Source organism: Leucopleurus acutus (assembly GCF_964270905.1).
Source record: "Leucopleurus acutus genome assembly, chromosome: 5".
Taxonomy (NCBI): domain Eukaryota; kingdom Metazoa; phylum Chordata; class Mammalia; order Artiodactyla; family Delphinidae; genus Leucopleurus; species Leucopleurus acutus.
Genome location: NC_139147.1, coordinates 54,743,731 through 54,760,722, shown reverse-complemented (window position 1 = coordinate 54,760,722; position 16,992 = coordinate 54,743,731). Strand labels below are relative to the sequence as shown.

At 39.8% G+C, this 16,992-nt stretch overlaps 1 protein-coding gene across 6 annotated transcripts in view; it reads right to left on the bottom strand.

Moving 5' to 3' along the window:
- The window catches only part of BBX (BBX high mobility group box domain containing), a 282,354-nt gene that overhangs the window by 35,116 nt on the left and 230,246 nt on the right, over nt 1–16,992 (bottom strand). For all 6 annotated transcript variants that reach the window (XM_082839829.1, XM_082839833.1, XM_082839834.1 and 3 more), the window contains 2 exons: nt 1,389–2,397; nt 225–363 (listed from right to left, as the gene is read on the bottom strand). In XM_082839829.1, coding sequence (XP_082695955.1) covers nt 225–363; nt 1,389–2,397 — 1,148 coding nt within the window. The remainder of the gene's footprint in view (nt 1–224; nt 364–1,388; nt 2,398–16,992) is intronic.

Here is a 16,992-nt window from a genome sequence, read left to right as displayed (position 1 = left end):
TTGTACTATACTTAAAACATGAATGACACTATCACTCACACAACCATGCTAACAGCAGGAACCATGCGATACACTTGATTTGTGTTCCTTCATGTGCTTACTAAGATGGCAGGAGGTGCTGACTGGATACTCCAAGAACAAGCAGTTAGTGATCTGTTTACCTTGAAAATACCACCACATTTGGGGTCTGTGCTGTGTGTCTGACTGTGCTCACAGACACTTACCCAAGGAGAGAGTCTTCCTTTGGCTTTGTCTTCTTGAACTTCTTGCTTCCACTGGTCCCACTCTGGTTAAATGTCCAGCTTTCTTCATTCCAACACCCTTCGTGATCAGAGGAGTTTCCTTTTCCTGAGCTTCGTTTCCCTAAGGAAATTCAAAAGAAAGAGTGTGCTTGGTATATTGGGATGGAAGGGAAATCATCTTAGTTGCTTCACAAGTGATCTCTTGACCCCTTAGGTATCATTTGCATGATGCCATTTGTAACTATTTCAGATTCCTCAGAGTGATTCCTGATGGACCACCTTTAATAACAGAACATGCAAAAAAGTAACTTACAGACTCTGAGATCCACAATCTCATCATAACAGGTGCTACATGACTCATGAGACAGACTATCAATACTACTAATTTTTCCATTAGATAATCAGCCTGAGGTGTGGGAGCCCTTTTCTGGTATGCACTATTAATTCTAATTTCCCCAAGACTTACTGGAATGACATCCCTGGAGAACTATGTACTCTCAAGGATCTTCATTCAGGACTTGTTAGACCTATTTTCACACATCTCTATAGTTGGAATTTAGCTTGGCAACAGGTAGTCCCCTAGCCAGATACTATATTTTAAAATAGATGAATTTATATGAAACACTCTATGGAATAAAGGTATATATATTAACTGGTTTCTGGATACTGTTATGTTTTAAAGAGCTCTTCACTTCAACTACAGTTTTGATTACCTAGTGGGGAGGGCCAGATAAGTTATTTGCTTCTAGAGTCTACAGGTCAAGATTCTGCCAAACATATCTGCTTGTTTCAGAATATTATTTCCATCAATTTTAAAAACCAGACTTAAGAGCTCTACACATGCAATACTGATCCTTCAAAACAAAAAGCCAGCCAACACCAGTAAAAAAAAAAAAGGTTGGAGTAACTTTGAACACTTATATTCTGAGAACCATGTACAAAGTGAATAGAAACTCCCCTTAATGGTGCTAAAAACATGTAGGTAAAATGACAAATGTATATAATCTATAAACTGTAAAGAATTGTACAAATGTAAAATATTATTTTGATACTATACTTTTCTTTACTGTGGTTCTTCTCAATACGTTTAAAGGAGAAATTCTGCTAGGTTTCCATGTTCTTTTCAGATTTAGGGAAGTCACTTACCTCTGTCAACATTAGCTCGCAGAGAGGTGAGCATACCCTCAGACACCAGGGTTTTATAAAGAGCACCTTTGCAAGACCTCTCGGATTTCCGGGAGCCACAAGTCTCTATTTTTCTGTGACAGTCACTGTCCTCAGGCTTGGCCTGTCCCGATAGGCTGGGTGGTAATGCATCCTCCGTAGGGGTCAATGGTTCTGCTTTTATACCCTCTGGCACCTCACCAGAAATGTTCTTGCTGGCAGAAATACTGATAAAATCTTGAGGTCTTGACTCTTTGGTGGTGTCTGAGGATTTCTCCTTTGACATTTTCTTCTCTCTTGATTTCACTTTCTTCTTTGGTGGCTTGGCATCCAAAATGCTTCCCTTGCCACTTGAGGACGTGCGGACCTTCTTGCGAGGGGTTTCTCCAAGCTTCTCGATGCCCCAGTCTCCCTTTGCAACAGCTTCAATGGTGTACATGACACTCTCGATATCAGATTCCGAGGACTGCCTCTTTTTGCAAGTCTTCTTGGGTGTGGATTTATCATTTCCATGTCGATCCATTTTGTTTTTCTTCTTTTTCTTTTTTAGCTTTTCTGGTTTGCTTAATGCTGTGGGATCCTCAATGATCATAATTCCATGAGGATGGCACATGTGATCCTTTCTACTGGGAACATCGCTTATTATGATCTTGCTACTGGCAGAGTAAGAAAAATCAGGGAAGTGACTACACTTTTGATCTTCCTCTAATTCTTCCTTTTTAATTTCTTTGGGAGCTTCCATTTTTATACCCATTATATCATCCATTCGCAGCTCCTCAAAATTTCTTAATTCCTTAGAATCTCTTACATTTTCCTTAGCTGATTTTTGAAATTCTGCTTCTTTCTGTAACCTGGCTTCATCTATTTTCTCCATTTTTATTTCTCTTTCTTCCTTGCCCTTCTCCAATTCTTTGATTCTTCCGCCATCTGATTCTTTTGCTTTTATTAGCTTTGATTCTTCCATTTTCACCCCCTCTGATGCCAGGCACATCTAAACAGTTAAACATGAGAGAACAAACAAAAGACATTATTCTATACTTGAAACTAGCTTAAACTTTTAAATTACATCCTTTTAAAAAATAATCAAAACAAACTTCAAACTTTACAAGTCCACTTCTGCCAAAGTAACTTAAATTATTCAAATTAATAAAAGCCTTTGTAATATAGTCATTCAACTCTAGAGGAGTATATACTCAAATTCTCACTTTCCAGCTTCTCATGAAGGCTTCCTCTGAAAACAAGATTTGGTAAAAGAAGGATGGGATCTAGAATTGAAAGACCTGAGTTTGAGTCTTAATTTTGCTACTTGCTAACTCTGCACCTAGGATGAGTCATTTCAGTCCTCATTCCTCTGTTGTCTTTGTAAAATAAAACTGATAATAGTTGTCTCAGAGGATCCTGTGAGGTCTAAGTGAGATGATGCACATATGGCGGTACTTAGTAAATCATCCCCAAACTCTATTCAGATATTTACCTTTTCTTTTTCCTTGGGGAAATGAAAGAAATAGCAACAATTTCTATCTACCTGCTTAAAATTAGAAATGACAAGATGATTCACTAAAGAACTACAGAAGGTTTTGGTTAATGAACAAAACATTATAGGTCCACAAATGCCAAAAGATAACCTGAAAGATCACAAAAGCTCTGAAAAATAAGTGGGGGGTGGTTGTTTTTTTTTTTAAATCCATTTGATGGCAAACTTGATCTGATCCAAACTTACCTGGCTGCAAATTCTGACCAGAACTTTTATCTGACTTAATGTGACTATTCATGTTTTTGCTATTAAATCTCCATGAATTTGAATATATATTAGGGGAATTAATGGCACACTGTAAGATACACACACTGCATCATTTTCCCTAAAATCTGAAAAATTTTGAGCCCCAAAGCACATCTGCGAGCAATTCGGTTAAGTTTTTAAACTCCCCAAATTTCACATATAGGACATTAAAGGAGAAACTCGCCATCTTCCTCTCCAGCAACTATGTACCTTGAAACTGCAATCTAAAAGCTATTTTCTAAAAGAGGAAATTACAGCTCATTGTAAAATTCATTTTCAGTACCTGGCTTTTCATTCATAAACACTCCCCGTAAGGCTCCCCGGTGCTAGGCTCAGTGGGGGACACTAAAGGTGCAAAGATCAATAAGGTCTGTCCCATGATTCCTGACAGCTTCCACCCCAGCCCCCCAGCCCCTCCGAGGGATTCATCACGGGTCACTACAAGGCTGATGAAGCCAACGGCAGCAGAGGAATTCTTAACCATTACTCATTTTATCTACTCTGCACTGTCAATTTAGAGGAAAAAAGATTATTAGGGCTTGCTGAACCCTCCAAATCAAGTACATGAGTAGGAAACTGATCTGTTTTAAAAGAAAAATCACCATTTTATGGAATGGCAAGTTGTCAGAGATTGTTAACAGCTATAAAATTCATTTTTTAAATGGATGATACATTGAATTAAACATCAGATACTATTTTACCTCATTTTTTCCCTTAGTACTTTCAGTATATCTCAAATCCTTCCGTGAGAATTATGTTATGATTAGTAAGTCTCGCAAGAAGCTGGAGAAGGGGCGGGAGGAGGCAGACAGTGCAAGGTTTTTTTAAAAAAATGAACATGACAAGAGTACCCAGCCCTTCAGGATCATTCACAGGGAAGATGTGTAATATCATGAATTCACAACAGAGCTGCCTTTTTCAGGAAATCATGTAAGTTAACTTTTAGACCTCAGCAAGTAGTTATGAAGACTGAGAACTTCCCTTTATTAAACCTAACCAGAAAGAAGATCAAAGCAAAACGTTAAATTAATTCTGAAACACTGGGATACATATCATCTTCCCTGCATGCTTTATTCTCAGGGGAGATTTGCTGTTTTTGTATCAATTTTGGAATAATTTTTATTTTCCTTTCTCAATCATCCTAGTCCTTCATGAATCTAACTATCCCATGTGGGGAGAGAGACTATGCTAGAAGAAGGCTAGAAAGGCATCCTCAAGGTGAATTTTATAGTTTTCTATCACTATCACTCTGGTGGCCTTTAATAAGTCACTTTAGGGACCTTTGCCACACAAGCACTGATTTTGCCAACGGTTTGCATTTGCACAGGTTCATCTTAGCAAACCCAATAACACTTTGCAAACTCTATTCTCAGATTCAATGTATTTCAAAACAATTCTCCTCATCACCCTTGACAGGATTCTACAGCTAGGAATGAAATGGAACAAATGCAGACATTCTCTCTGGGGACATATTCTGGGAAACAGCATAATATTTCTTGGGAAGGTAATTACCCCGAACACTAGTCATGCTTTACTTCCTTGTTTCAGGCTCTTAAAGTTTTTTCATAAATAGAGCATGTTAATTCTAAATTATAAGAAAAACAATTACATGGCTGGAAGTTAAACTATAAAAATAAAACTAATAACTACAATTCTCACTAACCAAACCCCCAAATAAACACAAATCAAATTCTCAGAGTTGGTGTCACTCTACACTTACCTAATTATCTTATCTAATGTTATCTAATTTAACATTCTTCCTAATGTAGCAACTCATTTTATTATAAAAGTCCTGAGAGTTATACAACTTTTTGCACAAAGACAGTGACCATATTAGAGGGCAATGCTGTTTGAAATTTTTAAAATATTGAGCAAAAATCTCTAAATCCTATCAGTCCTGGTTGTTCCCTGAAGTCACTTAAATTAATCCACTCCTTCTCTCATGTGACAGACTTTTAAATCCTAGAAGATAGACTTTATGTTCCCGTGAGTCTCTTTCCCTGGAACAACTGCTCATTATATGTAAAGGCTTCCCAACCTTTCAAAAGTTGGGTCCCTCTTATCCAGATGCAGTATGGTTGTCCTGAAGTGAGAATGGACTTTATTGAAATAAGCTGGGTTTCTGTGCAAGCACCATACTTGCTTGCCTAAGGCCACACAGTGAGCTAGGCAGGTAGCTTATACCTGAACCCATATGAGGATATAAAGGCTGAGAAATCGTAACAGTACATCATCCTCCGCTGGGTTGTTGCCAGGCAAAAGTAAACAAATGTGTGCAAATAAAACTCATAAATGACATAAAGCTTATAAGGGCTGGAAAACAATGATGTTTCAATTTAGCAGTATTTTAGATTAAGTTCCTAGCCTTCCTGTAATACTCTAGATGAAAAGTGGAGCTATTTGTCAGTTGATAAGGACACTAATCTTCTAATGAGAACCAAAGATGAACTTGCCCCACTGTTTTTATTTTTAATTCATTTTTACTGGAGTATAGTTGCTTTACAATGTTGGGTTAGTTTCTGCTGTACAGCAAAGTGAATCAGCTATACATATACATATATCCTCTCTTTTTTGGATTCCTTCCCATTTAAGTCACCCCAGAGCATTAAGTAGAGTTCCCCGTGCTATACAGTAAGTTCTCATTAGTTACCTATTTTATACATAGTAGTGTATATATGTCAATCCCAGTCTCCCAGTTCATCCCACCTCCCCTCCTCCTTGGTATCCATACATTTGTTCTCTATGTCTGTGTCTCTATTTCTGCTTTGCAAATAAGATCATCTATACCATTTTTCTAGATTCCACATATATGCGTTAATATATGATATCCCACCTGTTTTTAAAAAAACAGGTCAAAACTTCTGGCTTGTATTGGGCTTGTGGTCAATTAAAATCCTGGATTACCCACATACTATACTGGGAAGCTTGGTCTCTCCCATTCTGTATCTTTATACTTTTTGTAACTAGATGCAAGAGTTTCCATTTTTCCTTACAAAGTATATCTTTTCAAAATTTGAGTTAAATTACCTTCCAGCTTTGTGTTATAGACACATTTGATAAAGTTGCTTTTTACGTCTTTGTCTAAATCTTTGGTAATAAAGTTGAGTAGGTCATGGCCAAGGACAGAGCGTTCTGGCAAACCTCTAGAGCCCTTTCATCAGGTTGATTTGAACATTAATAAGCTCCAGCAATCTAAGAATGTTTAATAATCCAGTCTAAACTCCCCCCATTTTGTTTACAAGGACATCATAAGATGTCTGTCAGAAGTTTTGCTGAAATCTGGGTACAGTATGCCATTAGCATTCTCTTAGCCTATTTTATAAGCATACAAAATAAAAAATGAGGATGGCTTGTGCACCAGTCAGGGTGTAACTACGCAAACAGAAACAACTTAAAGCATATCTAGCCAAGGGAATTTAATGCAGGGAATAAATTAATTACACAGGGATACCAGAACAGGAGGTCGTGAGGTAACTCAGGGATTAGCAACAGCAGGAAGGCACAGTAGGGACAAATGGCGGAAGGAGCGTTACGAAGCCCAGGGGCTAGGTCCCTGGTGGAAGATAGACCTGTGGTGGGCCAATCTGGAGGGAGCTGGATACATGGACGAGATGATGCCTTTGCTTACTCCCACCCCCTCCTCACCCCTTCCTTACACATCCCAGCCTCTCTCTTCCTCCCATCCCCTAATCTTCTGCCAGTGTCTCCCACTGGCTGAACCCAGATAGAAATCAGGGGACACAGGAACCCAGGAAAGGCAGTCTGCAGCCACCTGGGATATAAGCCAGCATACAGGGTACAGGGATTCTGGGGAAGCACATTAGACAATAACTTTGGGGGGTGGGGGGAGACTTCAATAATTCCCAGTTTTCATCTTCTTTTCTATGAGTTCAAACATGATTAAAAATAATTTTCAAAAGTTTCTAGGAGGGCTTCCCTGGTGGGGCAGTGGTTGAGAGTCCGCCTGCCGATTCAGGGGACCACGGGTTCGTGCCCCGGTCCGGAAAGATCCCACATGCTGCGGAGCAGCTGGGCCCGTGGGCCATGGCCGCTGAGCCTGTGCGTCCGGAGCCTGTGCTCCGCGACGGGAGAGGCCACAGCAGTGAGAGGCCCACATACCGAAAAAAAAAAAAAAAAAAAAAAAGTGTCTAGGAATTAATAGTCTGTATTTTTCACATGACATAAACAGAGCCCAGGAACAGCTATGGATGTAGTAACTCTTAGAAGATGCCATCACTCTGAGATGTGAACAAATTTTATATTGAGAGGCAGTTTCAAAAGGCAGGGATTCTAGAGAGATTGTCTATGACAACAGACTGACTCTGCCACCAATTAAGCTCCTTTTCTCTAAACCGTTCTGTGCCTGTTTCTCAATCTACAGAATGTGGATGTTAACATAGTACTTGCCTTAGGAATACTGTGAGGTTCAATGAATTGCACATGTATAGTACTTAAAATAGTGTCTAGCACAGAGCAAGAATAATGTATTGTGACAACCATCCCTTTGGGGCTTAATGTCATGTAGGATAAATGCTGGCTATTATTAGTAGTAGTAATATTCGTACTGTCTCATTAACAGCACATCATAGCCCTGGTAGACTAACTGCTTTGCTCCAGTTTTTCATTCTAGGGTTGAATGATTCTATATCCGCGGGGAAAACCATATACAACAAAATTAGATTCAGAAAGATCTTAAATCAATTATCTTTCAAGAAGCAAGTCTTATTAAAGATATAATCAAGCTCAGTTCTACTTTTGGGTACAAGCATTATCTACTCACATCTACTTTGGGGTCCATATATCAACACTTTAGTGGGACCTAGGAAAGCACACACAAACTACATTATGTACATATGCACGGAGTGCACATAGAGAAGCACACAGTGGACACAAAAGAACATAAATCAATGTGAACTCAAGTGAATAAAACTGCACTGTGGGAAGCACAAAATTAATGTCTGTTATTAATTAGCCAACTTGCCCTTTGTAGAGAGAGGGTTGGTTGTTAATCAGGCCTTGAAACAGAACATGCTTTAGTAAATGACAATTTATTCTTCTATTATTATTTTAAATTGAACAATAACCTTCTTTAAAAGTGAGAATGGGGGCTTCCCTGGTGGTGCAGTGGTTGAGAGTACGCCTGCCGATTCAGGGGACATGGGTTCGTGCCCCGGTCCGGGAAGATCCCACATGCCGTGGAGCGGCTGGGCCCGTGAGCCATGGCCGCTGAGACTGTGCGTCCGGAGCCTGTGCTCCGCAACGGGAGAGGCCACAACCGTGAGAGGCCCGAGTACCACAAAAAAAAAAAAAAAAAAAAAAAGTGAGAATGGAAAATCATGTGCAGGACACCTTCTGGATGGAATTCCCATGGCTGTATTCAAAGAAGTTAAAATGTTAATGTTTTCAATCAAATGCTGGGCATAAATATTTGATATATGTCGTCTATTTCCTCAGGAACTACTCTATTTTTTTTTTTCCTGCGGTACGCGGGTCTCGCACTGCTGTGGCCTCTCCCGTCACGGAGCACAGGCTCCGGACGCGCAGGCTCAGCGGCCATGGCCCACGGGCCCAGCCGCTCCGCGGCATGTGGGATCCTCCCGGACCGGGGCACGAACCCGTGTCCCCTGCATCGGCAGGCGGACTCTCAACCACTGCGCCACCAGGGAAGCCCCTATTTTTAATAACTGTAACTTCCGGGGGCAGGGGCACAAAATGTATCCTGTTCACCTTTGTATTCTCCTCCAAGAATATCCTAGTAAAAAAATGAAGACATTCAACAGATAATTGTGTTGAATTGAATGGTTCATTAATTCCGAGGTAAATGATGAATCTAAAATGCATTCTGATTAATACCAGGAAAGAGTTAACGAGTCTATAAAAAACAATGCTAATTATGACCATGCTGCTGTTTGGCCTAGACCAGTGATCACACTGTCCTTAGTTATGGTTCCCAGGAGCACCAGTGAAAATTAATCACCAATATTTTAACTTTACCTCTGACAACCGAAACCACACAGAAGTTTCTTAGTGTTTCGTGTAGTCAGAGTGGCTTGATAGTGATGTGCTAGAAGAAATGTAACTCATTCCCAAAAGAAAAACAAAAATCATTATGTTGAAACCCAGATCCTTTGGATGTACACATGGGACAGACATATAAAAAACTATCCTCTTCAAATTGGTTGCAAAGGAAAAAAAAATCAATAAAGATACTGAAGGGATGAGATAAAATGGAGGGATCATTTTTCCTGTCCCTGAGTTCAGGGAGGCTGTCATTTTCAGTTCAGGTATGACCACACCTTAGGTTCAGGGTTTGTTATTGGGTAGTGGCTTTAAACACACAATAAATCTGTGCGGCACCAAGCTTTTACCTCCTTAAAGACATTTAAAAATGTACTCCTTTCTACAAATGTTAAGATACTGATTCATTTCTTTAATGTGTCCTGCTGTAAAAGACTGAGTGAAAGGGCCAGTGAAAAATAATTAATCGTGCACTAGATGAGAAGTAATACCACAGAAGAAGATGCTCTTAACTGGTACAAAGAAATGGGTAAGTAGTTCCAAATGTACCATATTATTTCACTCTTAATTATATTTTGTCTTTCATTGTCTGTTATAAAGGAGCCAGCTAGATTAAAAACAAGGCAGTATGGAAACAGACCCACTGACACTAATCACGAAGTTTCCATTTCTAAATTTCTGCTTTTTAGACAAAACAAATGTTTTGCAGCCAAGGTATATTTACAATCATTTTGTACTGGCTTATTATCTGCCATAACAGTGTAGACATAACCCTAGGATGGCATTTCGTGGTGTTTTTCCAAGATGTGCATGTCTCCCATAATTAAATAGAACCAGAATGTTTTTGCCATAAAAATATACTGGTTAATGGTTTCAGAGAATAAAGAATAGCATCACTGCTAAGATAATTCAATTTTCTTTATTATAAAAGATAACTGGTCACAGAACAGTGGTCTAAGTGTCTCTCAGTACTAAAATCTGTGCATATTAAGTAGCCTACTGTTTGGTTTGCTGAAACAATTAGGCCAGGTGAAATGGTGGTTTAAATGTTTATTCACTATTTCTTTAGAAACTATACCATTTCTGAAGACACTAGATGGGGTGGGGATAGCCTTTGCTCCAAAAGGCCATTTACTGAAGTCTCCCCGAAAGGTGTTGAAGGAAGTCATTAGATGCATTCCTATATTTCAGTTCCTACAAAAGGAAGTTGGTGCAATTGGAAATAAAATGAAAAGTTTTAGAATACGAGTTTTCTGAAAATGACTTGCAACTCAGCACAAAAAGGAAAGAAACATACCACTTTCAAACAAAAGGCCCCCTCTCTAATATATCGTTAAGTGTTAGAATTCAATTTTACGATAAGAGTGCAGGTGAAGCTGAGAACTTGGGAACTACATATTGAGGTTCTAGGTTTCAGGGGGTTACAGTAGGGTGAAAGGATAATGCACATCAATGATATGAGGACACAACAGAACACTTGAATGGAGTCATACCTCAATCAAATACCACCTATAATTGGTAGTGGGGGGGTGGGATTTCCTACTTTTTTCAATATAGTATAGAATTTCTGTAATTTTAACATAACTCATCTTTTCTTAAAGTGAGCCATAATTTTCCATAAGATTTAATTTTTATAGGTACTAGAATAAATTCATCTTTACCTACCCATTTGACTATAATTATAAGGGTTTTTTGCAAATTAGAACGCAAGGAAAAACTAGGGTGTTGAGGTCTCTGAAAATGTCTTCATCCCTTTTTTAATAAATAGGGTTAATGACAACTTTTCCAATTCCCTTGGACCCACCATATTTACAATCTTGCTTTTTATACATATGAAGAGTATGTCTAGAGAGATCCAGCATTCTCTTTCTTCAACTTCACCGTAACAGATTATCAGTTTTACGAATTGAGATAAAGAAGAAAAGTACAACATAGACAAATCCAGCAATCCTGGGGTGACCGTTTTTTACCTTTCTTTCTTCTGTGCTCAGAGGAACATGGGTTTCTGCTTTCCAAACTCAACTGTTTACCTAGCTGGCAGTCCCCTCGTGTTGACTCTTTCAGTACTGGATTTCTTCAGTTATCCCTTCCCCTTCAGCATCTTTCATCTCTGCTTTTCTACTTGTGGGGCCCCCTCTCGGTTCACAAACATCCAGGTTTCCTGAAGTTGGGCTCCAAGATCAGGGTAAACTGAAAGCCGTTCTTTCCCCACACTCAGGTTCAGAGCTGGAGTTGTCTCGGACTCCCCTTTGCTTTACCTCTCACATTGACTCGATCACCAAATCCACCTGAATCCCCTGCAGCCTCCCATGCCCACTGCCAGCTCCCCCGATGCTGGTTCTTGTCTTCCCACACCCAGACGTCCACAGAGGCTTTCCGCTCTGTTCTACACAGCTGCCAAGTGAGGCTCTCCAAGCGCTGCTCTCACCACTGCACACCCCTGCTCCAAATTTTCAACCGCCCTTCATTATTTTCAAGTACAAATTTCTCTGCTTTACACTAAACACCCTCCCAATTCTGACTTGCAGCTACACTCTACCTTCACCTTCCATATACCTCCTAGCACAGCCCTCCCCTCTGCCCAGCTGATTTACTTGTCATCTACCTATTTCATGTTTGCCTGCCTTTATCTCTTTGCTCTATCTCCCCCATCTCTCCATTTAATTATGCATAAATCACAGTCTCTACTGTGTTTGGATGGTTAGGTATAAAGGGGTGGGGACAAGTGTAAATGGATGTTGGCAATGACTGTTGGACTCAGAGTCGGGGCTCAGTAGGGAAAGGAGAGGACGGTGACATTTGTACAGCAAACACCTCTAAGGGGGCAGCCATTTATCAGCTCTGACCAATTGTTCTCATGCAGAAAGGCTGGTCCAGTGTCTCCAGATCCTCTACATTCTCAAGAGAGGTCAGAGTACGCATTTATTTGAAATCTATAATTTTAAAATATTAGCCACTAATTCAAATGTAAGATATAATGCAGGTCAACAAATTGTGGGCCAAAGAAAGCATCTCTTAACAAAATTGGATGTGGCCCAAAGGATGCTAGTTTCAACCTCTGTTCCTCAACAACTCCTTCATCAAGAACCATCTTTCTTCACGCTCTCTCCCCTGTGCTGGGTCCCCAGAGCACTCCAGTTGATATTAATTTCTCCGTTTCCTGGTTTTACACGTTCACTTTGGTATCACTCAAGTTGAACTTCCTCATTTCATTGCATGCTTTCCTGTGAAACCACTTGCACCATTAATTTATTTCTTATCCCTTAACTTTTTATATTTTATCTCTTTGCAACTGGAGAATAAGTTCCTGGAGAACAGGAGGCATACACTGTAATTTCCTACAGTCCTCACCGTATCTTCCAAAGTATATTCACAAACAGGCACTCACTTATTTAAGGGTGTAGGATGTATCTTGGCAGTTTCAAAAGTAGAATCACTTTTAAAAAAGGAAATATCAGCTCCATTTTTCTGACAGCAGTCTTGAACAATCTGTCATTTTGTTCAGCCATACACATGTGTGTAGGAGTAGGCTATCTTCCACAGAGAATTCTGTAACATGCAAACTCCTATAACAAGTAACTTGCACAGTCTTTTCTATTCATCTAAAACAAGGTGACAGAATAGCACAGTGCTGAAGAGCCCAGGCTGTGGAGAGACTGACTGGGTTTCTACGGAGGCTCTAATATTTCCTGTTCACATGACCTCAGGCAAGTCAAAAAACCTCTCTGTCCTTTTGTTTCTTACTGTGGAAAAGAGGAATGATAATAGTACTTACCTCAAAGGACAGATGTGAGAATTCAATGAGTACATATAAAGTACCTAGAAAAGTGCCTAGCACACAGTAGATAATAAATGTCGGTCATTATTATCTTACGTTAGATAATAAAACTTACTTGCAGATAAAAAAATTAGAAGTAATTTTAAAAAATAGTAATATTTTTAGGCTTATGCTCCAGCCTTTCATGGCACACCAAACATCAAAACTGGATCTCGAGGTAAGGTCTTCCTATACCACTGATCTCAGAAGAAGGCTCACAGGTTATCTCAGTGTACACCCATATGCAGGTAGCTTGAACAACCTCGCTGTTAATAGCACGGAGTAGGCCCTTAGAAACTACTGTTTGTTAGAATAAATGAATAAACTGCTCCATTTGCTGTACTAGGCAATATTAGTAACAGGTATCTTTAAGTGTAGAATTTTCTTTACTAAAATGTACAGATAAAGATGTTTCTGTGTGCTCTCCAACTATAGCAATTATAATACACAATGATCTCCAGGAGGATGCTTTGCTAGTCTTTATGTGACCTGACCTAATTAATTTCAAAAGGAAAGGAAACACAATACATTATAGTACCTGTGCCAATTAACTGATTAACTGAACAGTATGAATCTCATGGAGGTTCAGACATAAAGGACTGTATTTTTTACAATTCCCTGACCTCAGCAGCACAATGCCAAATCTCCCTTCCTAGCTGGAGTAGATTCCTGAAAAATACCTGGAATGGATTCCAGAATTTTCAGGTCACTTTCAGCTATTAAAAATCCACCCAATTTAAAATGCCAATCAAATGCCTGAAGCAGACCCTTCCACCAGAGCATCTCCTGGCTTGGGGTGCTGGGAAATGGGGAGCGCTCCTTGCAATGCCCAAACTGAGAGTGCAGGCCAATCTAAGTCCCCTTCTATCTGCCGCCAGCCTCCTCCAATTTTCTTTTTGCCTGCTGAAGTGGGTGTAGGGCACAGCAATAAATATATGCCTACAATATTTCTTGCTTCTCTCCAGGAGAAGAGTTTTCTTGCAAGCAACAAACCCTGTCTTTGGGAAGGCTCCTCATTCACTCCTTCTCCCATGTCCACCCACCAGAATGGAGATGGGAAGGGTGAATGGTTAGTTCTGGGGCTGGTTCCTGGACCTTCCTTCACAAGACATATAGCCTCTGGTTGAGAGGACAGAGGAAGGAATGGTGCAGGTAAAACCAACTGTGCATGGTTATGTCTTTGTCTGTTCCTGCTAACTCCCATAAGACTGAATGACCTTGACAGAGATACCAAGGACAGAGACAACTTACAAAATATTTAACAGGCAGGGGTGCTAAGCAATCAGAAGGGATGTGGTCTCAGGGGTAGAACAGGGTGCTGCAGGCCCCTTGCTGTGCTGTCCAGTCGCTAGAAGGATAGGGGAGACCTGGGATGCTGGCAGAGTTACTGCAAAGGTACTCAAGGGGTAGGGTCCCAGTCTTTTTACCAACAATAGGAAGTATTCTGTATTTTAGTACCGGGACAGCTGTCCTGGTGCAAACAAGCTGAACATCACTCCTGTTTGTGGGAGTTCCTCAGAGTGTCCTCAAGTGAGAGATGGGATGGTCCCAGGCCTGCCCTCTCCCCACGACCATTCCATGGCCTCTTGCCTGATCAAGCTGAACTACTTTCTACTTGTTCACTTGGCCCCTGGAAAACTCATGCATCTTTGCAATGCCAAGACAGTGCGTCAGGCTATTCTAAGTCTCTCCCTGCTGCTGACTTCCTCCAGTTCTCTTTTGGCCTGGTCAGAGAGGTGAAGGGCATCGCAGTAAATCAACGTCTAAAACATTGCTTGCTTCTCGCCAAAACATGAGAAGACACTTCTGGCAGTACGACCCCTAGTCTTTAACAGGGGTTCTCTCAGAGCTGTCTTCACTCTGCTTGACAGAGGCCAGGGGTGAAGAAGGGAAAGCACTGCCTGCTTTCCTCCACAGGACAAGGAGAAAAGCCACAATATTCCAGATGACTGTCAATCCCATGATAGCCCCACCCGTGGGGTTAGGGTGGGGAAACCCTTGGAGTGGTAAAGGGATGACAGCTGGATAAGGCTGTCTCTTTATAAATCCCAAGAGAAGAATCTAGCCCAAACTGAAGGTAGCTTGTTGATGGCTTTCCCTTTAGAATGTGTAAATTTAAAGCTGTCCCTTAGGCTATCAGACAATGGCATCAATTCTGGGCCACAGGAAAAATCCTCCTCAATATCCTATCATACTTATTTAAAGAGGTACCCCAAATAATTAAATATTATACTCTGTTCAAGAAAAAATGAACATCAAATACACAACGAATAAAAAATAACTGAGGAAGCATATTTCTACTGGTGATTATTTAGAGATGCTGATTAATCCATTGTGCACATATTTATGTTTAATTATAAACTGGGAAGGCTTTAGGATGTTATTCTAAAACACACTCTATTAGCATTATGGCATCATATTCATGTGGTGTAAATAATAATGTGAGAAGATTTTCTTGGTAAATTATTTTTTACCAACCCTGTTCCATCAAAAGCATATTATTTTTACTTGGATGTTATAAGAAACTAAGTCTGAGTATAAGCTGATTTGCTATAATTGGAATAGGCTTATTGCAGTCATTTTACCCCTTTAAATTATGATACCAACATTGAAACATCTGTTAAACCATAGCATCTGTTTTATATTTGGGATGCATCCTTACAAATTTGAAGAGTGTTCTTTTTAATGAGCTCTGATTTAATGGGGAATCCATTTTTTTGTGACTGTTATGCCAAAGAAAGAAAACGAGAAGACAGATTCATTGCTCTAGCACCCCGCCCACGGCAAAGCACCTCTAAGGTCCATACATTTCTAATACAAAACTATTTAATAAACAAATATTCACACTGAAAGCTAGTGTGTTTTATAAATCAGTGTTGTTTAATATTTAAAAGACCATATGGATATGTCTGTATATATGTACATACCCCACCCCCCTGGAAAGGCAGAAAGGGCCATATTCATCTTATTTAAGAAAAATAATCACTTCTTTCAAATAAATTATCTTGACAATCTGTATAGTCTTAAAGATACTGGACAAATTTATGGCCTCATAGTCTCCCTGTTTACTAAGACACGTTTACAACTCTAAAGGCAGACTCATTGCCAGATCTTTATTATTTTAGTTCTATCAGAAACAGTACTTTGCCACTGACTTACCCAGTTCTTTTAAAAACTATTCCCTGGGGCATTCCTAATTTTTCTAGTCATTAGTAGCCCTCTACTTGAGTCTGAATTTCTCTTATACAAGAAGCACGTCAGCTTCATGTCAGACAAAAATGGATTAGTTTGTCCCACTATTTACATACTTTACTGTTTCAGGCCTTTTTATTTTTATATTCCTAATTTGGATCTGGCTGGACTTTAAAAGCTTAATTTAAAGATATTTAGGGGGAATTCCCTGACGGTCCAGTGGTTAGGACTCAGCACTTTCACTGCTGGGGCCCGGGTTCGATCCCTGGTTGAGGAACTAAGATCCCGCAAGCCACGAGGTGCGGCCAAAAAAATAAAATAAAACTTAAAAAAAAAATAAAGATATTTAAAACTGCTAAATTTTTATGATACAAGCTATCATAAAATTTAGAAAATGACAGGTTGTCCCATTAAGTTCAATAAACTCAAATAATTTATAAAAGAACCATATCACAAAAAAACTCAGAAGGAACTCATTGGAAGGAAGACAGAAAAAAAGAGAGAAAAGGAAGTTTAATATAGAGATTTTGGGTCATTCATTTTGTACCTCCTAATTTGTCTCACCAAAAGAGAAAACTGCTACAACAGTGTCCAGGCACTAAAGCCATTTCTTGCACAAGTCCCCATAGGGCAGATCGGTCCAGCTTGGCAGAGGAAGCCTTGTTGCCACCCATCCCAGCAATGACCACTCCCGGCATCTTCTCCCCCCCACCATCCCCCGCCAAGTGAGGGCTCTGTTCTTCTTAGGCTTTACAAAAGCATCTTTTCTACTTTGCCAA